The 12913-nt window shown below is 34.3% G+C and overlaps 1 protein-coding gene across 4 annotated transcripts in view; it reads left to right on the top strand.

The window, feature by feature from the left end:
* The window catches only part of ZNF292 (zinc finger protein 292), a 103639-nt gene that overhangs the window by 52679 nt on the left and 38047 nt on the right, over window positions 1-12913 (top strand). Inside the window, exons 2-4 of one of the 4 annotated variants that reach the window (XM_008263179.4) lie at window positions 668-822; window positions 1005-1083; window positions 3481-3616. In XM_008263179.4, the coding sequence (XP_008261401.2) occupies window positions 668-822; window positions 1005-1083; window positions 3481-3616 (370 nt within the window). Of the gene's footprint in view, window positions 1-667; window positions 823-1004; window positions 1084-3480; window positions 3617-7621; window positions 7746-12913 lie in introns of those variants that run through there. The other 3 variants (XM_070073791.1, XM_051854500.2, XM_051854502.2) reach the window with 3 other exon arrangements.

Below are 12913 nucleotides of genomic sequence, written 5' to 3'. Positions count from 1 at the left end.
GATAAAAAAATTTTTTTAGTAATTCTGATGAGGTACAATTTGAGCCATTTGTTGAAAGATTATAAATGATTATTAACTTATAAAATACAGAAATTATTTATCTTTTAAATATTTTTAATGTTGGTTTCGTATGTCAGAGGTTTTCAGATGACTTTTAAATGATAGCGTTTGTCAAAAAATACTTTTTTACTCTTTTGTAGACTGAAAAAGTTTATCTTTGTTGACCAGATATGATCCTTTTTTTCTTAGATACTGAGTTTTTTCCTCCTGATATGAAAAATAGAAAACATAAGATTTGAAATTATTCACTGCATGGCTGGTCAAGTATTGCTTGCTCAGTTGTCTTCTTAAAATAAAATTTCAGTGTTAAAAATTATTGGATGAAAAGTGACATTTTTACTAGGGAAAAGTGAGATAACAGTTGCACTGATGCTACTTACTATATGAAATGAATCAACCCTAATCTTTTCTTCTACAGAGAACTGATAGAAGTAGGACAATAGTTTTATTTCTTTTCATAATCTTAATTAGTATAAGCCTCTTTTTGTTTTTATAGATAAAACATTGTTTTCCAGAATTTCTCAGGAAGGGAAGAAAGCACAATTGATGAGTCAAAGTGTATTTTGATTTGCATTTTGAATACTTCTTATTATTCCTTCCAAAACAGACACTCCTTGAATATGCAGAAAAATGGAAAACTTCAGAAGATCCCTTACCTTTATTGGAGGTATACACAGTGGCTATCCAAAGTTATGTTAAAGCCCGACCTTATCTTACCTCTGAATGTGAAAATGTAGCATTGGTTCTGGAACGCTTGGCATTGTGAGTAGTTTTTTGAGTAAATACCCTAGATTTAGCTTTTTAATTTTCAACTTTTATATCTCAGGTCTTAAGATAGTTTAATTTTAAATAGATTATGGGAGTCTACTGATGATATTATTACATTTATTTCTCTTTTGAATCTTTATAATTATTCATATCCTGATGAATTTTTTGTTTTTTAGAAGCTGTGTTGAACTTTTACTGTGTCTACCTGTTGAGTTATCAGATAAACAGTGGGAACAATTTCAGACACTGGTGCAGGTGAGAATATTTACCTATTAGACTTAATATAAATATATCTCATATTACTTTTCTTTATTCTTCAAAAATAAATTTCATTATGTTTTAAGACATCTAAGTAATAACGAGCATCAGCTGGTACTCTTACTAACACTAGTGTTAGTACTTCAAAAAAGTTCATTGGAAAATGGAATTAAAAAATAAGTTTATTTTGGCCCCTAAATTTGTGAAGTCTGAATAATAGTTTTTTCATTTGATGCATTTTCCATGAATTTTTGAAGACCCCCCTTTTTATAGTTGATGTTCAATAAATATTTGCTGATGAGTAGATGCCTTTAGATAGGTTGATTGAATATTGCACAGTTCTTTTACATTACATAATTAGGACTTTGTCAGAGCAATAAGGGAACACAAAAGAAAATGCCCTCATTTGGACTTAGAAATAGTTTAATTAATTGCTGAAAATCTGCAATATGCTTTTTAAGAATTTAACATTTCTCATGTAATCCTTATGAAAACTTTATGGGGATAGGTGTGTTTTCCCCATTTTAAAGGTGAGGAAACTGAGGCTCATATTCTAAAATATTTATCTGCTCAAACTTGTACAGTTAATATAATAGAGTGGTTATTGGAACCAAGGTTCTTGTAACCCAAAGCCCGTGCTTTTTCCTCCTATATCTGAAAATACATGCCTTGTTTCTCTTTATTTAGTGCTGTTATTCTTCTTATGTAAGGTACAACACAATTTTGCACTTAGTTGTTTTAGAGTATATTCAAGAATGTTAAATTGTGTTTCAAGCACTATATTGGGCTGTATATATGATTGCATCAAGTAAATTTTGATTAATTGGTTAGTTTAAATAGTATGGTCGTGCTAGTGAGTTTCAAAAAGTATAGTTAGTTTTCTTTCTCTTTCCTTTTTTCTCTAAATATCAGAGTTCTTAAAATACCAGAGTTCTTAGAATATCTTTTGGCCTATGTTTTTCTAAAATATATATATTAAAGAGGTTTAGTCTTAAATTTTAGAACCATATGAAATAAGCTATAGTTAGAGAAATCATCTTTCCTGTTTTAATTTGTAAACATTTAAAATCTACATCAAGCATAAAGTGCTTTAAGGCAGAATTCATGTCTTAATCTACTGCAGGATTCCACATAGTATCCTACACACAGTAGTTGTTTAGTAAATGTTTGTTGAAATGAAAGTGTCTTGTCCTGTTTGTCACATTGCACCTAACTTTTTGATCATTCAGTTTCTACTTTAGCATAGCAGTAACTTGTGTCTTAGATTTTTTTTTTCTCAGCATGTATTTGTTGTTTAGATAGATAACTATCCCAGAATTTTTCATTGTTTGGCATTCAGATATACCCTACCATAGAAGTAAACATGTTGTTTATGTACAAATATAATACTGAACTCCTTATAATGTTGATTTTGTTTGCCAACATTATAAACTTTTAAAATATCCTATTTGACACAGAAGCATTTAGTTGATACTTTTCCATGCAGGTAAATCAGAAATAAATAATTCCTTAAACTCGTGTACATGCAGCTTCTGCTCAAAGGAAATGTCTGAAAGTACTTGAATTTTGTTGCAATGGGAATATTGTTATGACTTGGAGAAATAGATTTTTTTGTTTTGTTTTACCATAGCTTTAAGTGTTCCCAAGATAATTTGCTCCCATTTTTGAGTTTCCCGGAGGTTAGCCTAAACCTCTTTAACTGTATTTGTCTGATTTGCCCTGCGTTTTAACTATTTAAATATTTCTTAACCACACTAAAGGTTATAAGTCCCATAAAGGCCATAACTAATTGCTCTCTTCCCCAGTGCTTTGTCCATAGACATTATCAGTAAATATTTTCTGAATTGAATAAAACCTATTGGTTTTTTGTGGATTAAAGGATATACTGATTGCATGAATACTTGGAAACAACTAGTAAACAACTAGTAATAACCTTTAATGTGAAGTTGCCAAAACTTTTAATGAATAAATGAAAAATCACTTAATTATTTTCTTTTCGTAAGTTGCTTTTTTTGGTAAGTTACCACTTAGGCCATGGTGCAGATCTTTTTGTTAATGATAGATGTAGCATAAGATATAAAATGTGTAAGGTATTTTATGCTTATGGGTATTCTGGTAGCTTCCCTGTGAAATAACCACTCTTGGTTTAGATTTTTGAACAAAAAATAATAGCATGGACTTATTTCTATAAATACATTATATTTATTTAAGACTTACAATTGATCCTTGAGATTCATCTTTAGATGTCAGAAGAAATTCAGCACTTTGTAATATGTGACATGAAATTTTTAAGATAAGTCTTATTTTTCAAAAATTTAGTATTATATTTAAAACCTAATACGCTTGCCTTTAAAATCTGTTGTAATTCTTTGGATGTTTATTTAATATTTATAGGTAGCTCATGAAAAGCTGATGGAGAATGGCAGCTGTGAATTGCATTTTTTAGCTACTCTAGCTCAAGAGACTGGGGTGTGGAAAAACCCGGTACTGTGCACTATTCTTTCCCAGGAACCATTGGATAAGGATAAAGGTAAATTTTCTAGAGAGAGAGAAAGAGAAAAAAAATTAGATTAGAAAAATAAGTACTTAAAGTTGTTTTGATACAATTCATCTCAGGATATCTAAAAGAGGGACCATGTTATTAAATTTATCTGAGGTACTTGAGGCCCTTCCCTTTTATTTTATTTGTTGGGGGGGAATGGATTTGTAGGATTGTAGAATGTTAGAGAAATAAGAATTTTTTCCCAACTCTTTTTATCAACCTGAAAATTTCACCTGAAACGTCCTGATGGTGGTAATCTATCTTATATTTGATAATTAACTTATATGCAAATAAAAAGGCAAAAATAGGATAGTTCAGTGATTTTTCTCAAAAATAGAATAAGAAATCAGTGCTAGAACTCAAATCTATGTCTCTTAGTTCTCTTTCTCAGTTTATTGCTCAGTCTTTTATCTTGCTTTGTTGTATATGAGTTCAGGCAATAAAGATCTCATTTAAACTAACTGGCAGATATCCTGTTGGAAGTAGATGTCTAAATCACTAGTATGTATAAAGCAATGTTCTGAGTTTAAAAACTGTATATACCATGAAGAAAAGAATAGTTATATTCTAGGTATTTCCTTGAGATTATTTAGGAATGTGTGCCCACATTTCACCCTAATCTTTCCCAAGGTATTTACTTGGAAGATTAAATTTAAAAATATCCTGCAGTATAGCAGTGGATAAAGCACATATTTACGACTATGAACTTCTTCCATCGTTTATTACTGCTTTTCTTGTTAACAGATGGCAAACTCTAGGTAATTTTGCTATGTAACAGCAAGTAATAAAGGTCACAAGGAGGGAGTGTTAAGTCCATTGCTTGTGGACTCTGATATTTACAAGAAGCCTTTTAGCCAGTCTCCAACTTTCTCTTCAAACTGGATGTTCCTTTCTGTTATCTCTATTATTTTGTCCATGCTTTCCTGATTTCTAACAGTGTTAACCTGTTTTTTAGTTTTTGCAAGTTTACTTTTAATGTCTCTTTCCTTCATGGATATCCATGGATTAGCTATAATGTTCTCAAGACCTGAAGAAATGGAAAATAGATCCTCATTATTTAAAATAATGTTAATAAATTTAAAGATTGATAATATTAGGTTAAACCTTTGGCATACTAGCAATATTTCTAATAAAATTAAACCAATATACTTTAAAGTTTGGGAATTGCTTTTATGAAGGTGTCTTTTAGTTTTCACAATGTTCCTGTAATAAAGGTAGGATCTTATTGTACTGATTTTACAGATGAGAAAATGAAGGTTCAGAAGGATAGTTATCTTTTCCATATCACATTTCTTTTATTTTTATTTTTATTTTTTTATTTTTTTGGCAGGCAGAGTGGACAGTGAGAGGGAGAGACAGAGAGAAAGGTCTTCCTTTGCCGTTGGTTCACCCTCCAATGGCCGCCGCGGCTGGTGTGCTGCGGCCGGCGCACCGCGCTGATCCGATGGCAGGAGCCAGGTATTTATCCTGGTCTCCCATGGGGTGCAGGGCCCAAGGACTTGGGCCATCCTCCACTGCACTCCCTGGCCACAGCAGAAAGCTGGCCTGGAAGAGGGGCAACCGGGACAGAATCCGGCGCCCCGACCGGGACTAGAACCCGGTGTGCCGGCGCCGCTAGGTGGAGGTTTAGCCTAGTGAGTCGCGGCGCCGGCCTCCATATCACATTTCTAATGATGAGAGACAGTGCTGGAAATTAGGCCCTTAACTTCTCCCTTCTAATATGCCATGTTGAACTTAGTCTAAGTTTGATTCCGAAATAACATTTTGCCAAATTCACACATCATATTTTAAAGCAAGAAAAAGGAACCTTCACCTTATCAGAGATTTCATTTTATTAAAAAAAAAAAAAATGTGCTCTATTTCCTTACATGCTCGAATGTGCCTAACAGTGTACATGTTAACAAATGTCTCTTCCCATCTCTGTGCTGCTTTATTTCTTGATCTTCATCTGATATAGCCACTGTAATAATTTGGATTATACAGCCAAGAGGAATTTCTACAAAGCAGATGGATTGTAGGTAGCCAGACTCTATTACAACTCATGAAGCAACCAAGGAGATGCTATATCATTGAGCAGTTTTGCAGCCATAATCTTTACTTGGTCCTTTGTGATTGAGAATGCCTCTTTGATGAGTAATCACATAAACCAAAGATGTATGTTTATTTTCTCCATCGAAAAAATTGAACGAATTAACTTTTTACCCTTACATGCTAATTTTTATTTTAAAATTTGATGATTCAAGGATGGGGGACATTTTGCTCTTAAATTCTTTAACCAACCCCCTGATGTAATTTATCCAAGCCTACAGCAAGTTTGAAGAGAACAAGAACTCAGATACTAATTGAATATACTTTTATAGCCTGTATTCATATACTTGTTTATAATGAAACCTTTGAAGTTTTGATATAGTATTATAGTATTGGACAGTGGATAAATCTGCTTAATCCTGAATTGTTTTTGCCCCCCCCCCTTTTTTTGATTAACTAATTTGGGCTTTCTAAAACTCAGCTAAACCAAGGAAATGCCCTTTGACTTGGGGGAGCAAGAGTACACAGAATTCAAAATTAAAGATTCTGGTTTCACTTTAACATTTTAACATCCTAGAATGCATATTTTTAAGAAGTAAACTAACGTAAATCAAGTAGATGGTTTTGAATGTTACAGAACCTTTAGCCATGCATGCCTTCATATTATTTCTTCCTTTATTCATAATCTCTGGATTGGAAAGGTACTTAATGCTAAATTATTTGCTGTGCAGTTTTAACTCACTAATAAATAAAAATCAAGAGAGAAGGGTAACTGTAGTTCAGTCCATTTTTACCTGCTATTAGAAAATGTTCATTGTGAAAATTATAAAAACTACATTTACCATTCATGGAGTTTCCATCTCTTGGATCTAGTGCTATCCTTAAAGCCAAGCCAAACAAAATATAAATCCCTGTTTCACTTAGTAGTAATTGAGATTTTTAAAGACTGCCATCCCCATACTTAGTTGTCTTTTTTTCCTGTGGACTGAAAACCTTCCTGGTGTGGCATGATTTTAAATTTACAATCATGATTTCTCATCTTTGAGTGCATTTTATGTTTGTTGTTCTCTTTAATGTGTAATTCTTAACACTTAAACTGTAAAAGATCTGTCAGGTCAATGATACCCTCAATTCCTTCATCCTAACAATTTATACTTAAAATTATATAACCAAAAATAACATTATCTTTTTGGCTAGCTATTTCTGTCTCACAACTCCGTGAGGTTATTAAAAATCTATCTGTCTCTGTCACACACACACACGCACACACACACAAATTTTAAATAAATGCTGCTCTGAAAATTTTATATTTTCCTTATTTTTATCTTTATACTTTTTCTTTGGTACACTTTTTTTCTGTTTAATTCACTGTATTCAATCCATTCTCTTTCCTTAACATGTCAAGGTCTTTCTGAATCGTGAATTTGTTGTCCTTCTTAGTTTCCTCTCATTGGCTGACCTTTTAAGCTTATACCTTTGGAATCCAGGTCCTTGATCATAACCATAAAAAGGTTGTGTCCAGAAATGGAGCCTGTAGGATTCTTAACTTCCTTAATTGTGTTCAGTTCTTTTATCCATACCCTTTGATTATCATTGTTTCACCAAATACATCTATTTTCCCTTATGTGTGCCTCATAGTTCTATTGTTTGTCTTATAAGGATTTGATGAAAGACTATAGCAAATATTTGGTTGCAGTCCTCTAAAGTAAAATTATTTAGATTGAGGTTAGTTTGACCTAATTTATTACTTTAAAAAATAACCATTATTTAAAATAGGTTTAGATTTACAGAAAAATTATGAAAAATTTCTGTATAGCTCATACCCAGTTTCCACTATTAACATATTATGTTAGTGTGGTATGTTTGTCACCATTAATAAACCAATATTGGTACTTTGTATTAACTAGAGTCCATACTTTATTCAGATTTCCTTACTTTTTACCTAATGTCCTTTTTCTGTTCCAGGATTCATCCAGGATACCACATTACATTTAGTCGTCATGTCTCCTTAGGCTCCTCTTGGCTGTGACAGTTTTTCAGACTTTCCTTGTTTTTGATGACCTTGACAGTTTTGAGACGTACTGGTCAGGTATTTTGTAGCATATCCCTCAATTGGGATTTTTCTGATGTTGTTCTGTTGATTAGACTGGGGTTATGGGTTTGGGAGGAAGATCACAGAACTAAAATGCCATTCTCATTACATCATATAAAGGGTACATATATCAACATAGCTTATCACTGTTGATGTGAACCTTGACTGTCTAAGGTATAGTATATGTCAGCTTTCTCCTCTGAAAATTACTGTTTTCCTCTCTGTCTGTGCTGTCCTCTTTGAAAGAAGTTATTAGGTGCAGACCATAAGAGGTAGGAAGTTAGGTTCTATCTACTTGAGGGAGCAGTATGTGCATCAGTTATTTGGAACTGTACACAAATTTATCTCTTCTTCCCTATTTATTTAATAATTTATAATAATAGAGACTCATGGATATTTTGATCATAATCTAATACTGCTTTATTTTCTTGGTCAGATCATTCCAGCTTTTGCTGTTGGGAGCTCTTTCAGTTAACTTCTGATTCCCAGCCCACTTTAAAAATGTTACTTGTTTTCATATTGTTTGAAAGAAAGACACAGACAGTTTCCATCCTCTGATTCTTTCCCTAAATGTCTGCAAGGACCATGGTTGGTCCAGGCTAAGCCAGGATCCTAGAACTTAATCTGTATTTTCTATGTGGGTGACAAGGACCCAAGTACTTTTCCTATTATCTGCTGTCTCAAAGGGTGCACATTAGCAGAAAGCTGGAATTGGAAGTGAAGGCGGGACTGAAAGCCCAGTATTCCATTATGGAATGTGGGCATCCCAAATGGCTTCTTAACTGCGATACAAAACCTCTCCCCTCTTCCTGAGTCCCTTTGGCATAATTTTGTCATCATGGAATTTGTTTTTTGTTGTTGTTGTTTGAGCACTTTCTTGCTTTTCTGACACTACAAGATGCTCCAGGCTTATCTTGTATATTTTCTGCCTGAGTGCTAGAATCAACCAGTTTGCCAAGGATCCCTGACTCATTTTATTAGAGAATGGTGATAGAAAGCAACACATGGACCTTGGATTTGCTCTTGTTACTAGAATGCCATTACTTCTTTTTTTTTTTTTTTTTTTTAAACTTTTCTTTTTCTTTTTTTTTTTTTTTTTTTTTTTTTTTTGACAGGCAGAGTGGACAGTGAGAGAGAGAGACAGAGAGAAAGGTCTTCCTTTGCCGTTGGTTCACCCTCCAATGGCCGCCGCGGCAGGCGCGCTGCGGCCGGCGCACCGCGCTGATCTGATGGCAGGAGCCAGGAGCCAGGAGCCAGGTGCTTTTCCTGGTCTCCCATGGGGTGCAGGGCCCAAGCACCTGGGCCATCCTCCACTGCACTCCCTGGCCACAGCAGAGAGCTGGCCTGGAAGAGAGGCAACCGGGACAGAATCCGGCGCCCCGACCGGGACTAGAACCCGGTGTGCCGGCGCCGCTAGGCGGAGGATTAGCCTAGTGAGCCACGGCGCCGGCTTTTTTTTTTTTTTTTTTAACTTTTATTTAATAAATATAAATTTCCAAAGTACAGCTTTTGGATTACAGTGGCTTTTTCCCCTTCATAACTTCCCTCCCACACACAACCATCCCATCTCCACTCCCTCTCCCATTCCATTCACCTCAAGATTCATTTTCAATTATCTTTATATACAGAAGATGAATTTAGTATATATTAAGTAAAGATTTCAACAGTTTGCACCCACACAGAATCACAAAGTGTGAAGTACTGTTTGAGTACTACTTATACTGTTAATTCACATAGTACAAAACATTAAGGACAGAGATCCTACATGGGGAGTAAGTGCATAGTGACTCCTGTTGTTGCTTTAACAATTGACACTCTTGTTTATGGCGTCAGTAATCACCCTAGGCTCTTATCATGAGTTGCCAAGGCTATGGAAGCCTTTTGAGTTCGCCGATTCTGATCTTATTTAGACAAGGTCATAGTCAAAGTGGAAGTTTCTCCCTTCAGAGAAAGGTACCTCCTTCTGTGATGGCCCATTTTTTCCACTGGAATCTCACTCTCAGAGAGCTTTCATTTAGGGTTTTTTATTTATTTATTTATTTATTTTTGCCAGAGTGTCTTGGAATGCCATTACTTCTAGGACCTCTGAGTGCAGAGCAAGAAAATATTTATTGTATAATAGCATGTGTTGTATATACTTGTATCTACAAATATTTCTATATGTAGCAAGCTGTATCTATGTTAAACTATGAGTTCATGCTGATGTCTCCAAATCTATTTGTTACTAGAGAGATCATTCTAGTGTAACCCTCCCACTTCAACAGAATGTTATGTAATTGGAACCATACATTATGTAGCCTTTTCAGACTTGCCCTGTCCCACCATTCCCACCATTGACCATTCATTCATTCATTCAATGAACCAAGTCTAGTGTACATGTATAGTGATTTCAGAATCTGTTAAATTGTACCCTTGACCCCTATAGGGAACAACTTTATCACTCATAGTGCTTATGTATAGTTACTTTGATCTTTGTGCTAACAAATTTCACTAATTTCCAATTTAATTTTTAGTTAAGGTAGCATCTCCTTTTCCCTTCTCTTTCAGTGAGCTGCTTTTTATAAATTTGTCACACTCTGCATTATATCCTTGGCCATGTCCACCATTACAGTATCAGAAAGAATAGTTTGGCTTAAAAATATTATCTGTGCTTCACCTATTCAACCTTCTCTCAAATACCTGACACCTACTAGTCTATTTGCCATTTCTATAGTTTTGTCTTTTCCAGAATGTTGTATAATTATAGCTTTGCTTTTTTTTTAGGATTTATTTATTTATTTGAAAGTCAGATTGCACAGATAGAGAAGGAGAGGCAGAGAAAGAGAGAGGTCTTCTATCCGCTGGTGCACTCCCCTATTGGCTGCAATGACTGGAGCTGCACCGATCTGAAGCTAGGAGCCAGGAGCTTCTTCCCAGTCTCCCACACAAGTGCAGGGGCCCAAGGACTTGGGCCATCTTCCACTGCTTTCCCAGGCCACAGCAGATTGCTGGATTGGAAGTAGAGGAGCTAGGTCTCAAACCGGCATCCATATGGGACGCTGGCACTACAGGCTGCAGCCTTACCTGCTGCGCCACAGTGGTGGCCCCAATTATAGCTTTTCTGACTTCTTTTATGTGACTTAATAGCTTACTCATTTTTATTGCTGGAAAGTATTTCATTGTATGAATGTATCATATTTTGTTTATCCATTCACCTCTTAAAGCATGTCTTGCTTGCTACTAGTTAGTGATGATTTGAACAGAGTTGCTTGAACACTCATAAGTTTCCATATCAGTTGGATAAATACCTGGGGGATGGTTACTGTATCATATGCTAGAACTGTTTAGTTTTTAAGAAACTGCCAAACTGTCTTATAAGGAGCAGCCTGTTCTGTTTCATATCCACTTCAGCTATGAATGATAATTCCTGTTGATCTCTCCTCTAATGATTGGTATTAATTGTTTTTGGAATTTTAACCATTCTAATAGGTATACAGTGATACCACACTGCATTTCTATAATGACATGATACTGACTGTCTTTTCATACATACATTTGCCATCTTCAAACTTTAGTGAAGCATCAGTTTATCCTTTGCCTATTTTTAATTGTATTTTTTTATTGTTTAGCTGTAGTTTGTATATTTTAGGTATAAGTCCTTTATCAAATATGTGTGTAACAAATCTGTACTTTCACTCTGTGGTTTGTCCTTTCTCTTAATAATGACTTAAGAGCAGAAATTTTACAGTTTAATTAAGTCTAGTATATCATTTTTTCTTTCATGGAACTTACCTTTGTTTTGAAAACTAATCACCATAACCAGTGTCATATAAATCTTTCTCCAATTTTTTTCCCTAGAAGTTTTATAGTTTCGCATTTTACATCTGGTTCTATAATCCATTTTGAGATAATTCTCTGAAAAGTAGAATCTAATTTATGTTAGTGAATTTGTCTTGGCTCTTACTAGTTACTCTCCTTTTTTCTGAAGTCATAAGCTATCATTTCAATATAATATTAAGACTCGTATCCAAGATTACATCTTGTCTTCTTTCTGCAGTTCTGCACAGTGTGCCATCAGCCTTTTTTTGAAAATCACATTTTCTCATCTGATTCTACTACTCTGTTGTTTTACTGTCTTAAGCCTAAGCAAAACTTATCAGAACCATTTTAAGAGTAAAAGAATTCTTCCTCTGACATCATAAGTAAAACATAATGAAACCAAAGCGGCAGGCCTTTCCCAAGGAATTCCTGTCTTCTTCAGTTTTATTATTCTCAGCATTTTTGATGAGATAGAGATCATCTTTGCTTTAACTTTACATACATTTCTGCATGGATTATTACCAGGTTTCCGATAATCACAGTACATCTTTGGTCCATAATCTACTTTTCCTTCTTTTATATATGTTCCATTATAAAATCTGAACTCTGAGGAAGCTCTTCTTTCATTGTCATACTGAATTCTTTAAGCACTTTCCCCTCTACTTTGATACTGGCATGATTTACAATTGCATGAATTACATTTTTATAAGCTCATTAATCCTTTCTTGAATCTCAAGTCCTGTAGTTCTCTTTTTTCCCCCTCCTTGGAACTCCATGTTTTTCAAAAAACTAAGATTTTCTGTGGTACTTAAATCATTCAGGGTTTTGTGGAACAATAAGCATTTGTTTCAGTAAGAAACTTTGCATTTGAAAGTGAATATGCAAAAATTACTATCTTAGTTGGATAAATATTAGCTTACATAAAATGTAACATTTTAAAGGGGAAGAAGATGGGAAGAGAGAAGAAGTAATAACTAATAATGCTCAGGTAAATACGATGAGGCCAGTTCTGATTACAAGCAGTTGTGTTTGCTTTCAGATGGCAAACCCCAAGTTGCTTCTCTCTTTACTAATTTACATATGTATTTCTTTGGTATTTGTCTTTACTACTCTATCTAGTGAATGCCAAAAGAATGACTGGAACTTAGGCTTGAATATAATTTTTTTTTGGTGTTATGACATTTCTTGAGAAAATCACTAAAAAATATCTCTTAGATTATATTAAAAACTCTTAGTAATATACTTTTTTAAAGATTTATTTATTTTTATTTGAAAGAGTTATACAGAGAGAGAAAGAGAGGCAGAGAGAGAGACAGAGAGGTCTTCCATCTGCTGGTTTACTCCCCAATTGGCTGCAACAGCCAGAG

The sequence above is a fragment of the Oryctolagus cuniculus genome, chromosome 5 (assembly GCF_964237555.1).
Source record: "Oryctolagus cuniculus chromosome 5, mOryCun1.1, whole genome shotgun sequence".
Classification (NCBI taxonomy): Eukaryota; Metazoa; Chordata; class Mammalia; order Lagomorpha; family Leporidae; genus Oryctolagus; species Oryctolagus cuniculus.
This window is presented reverse-complemented; position numbering and strand designations above follow the sequence as displayed.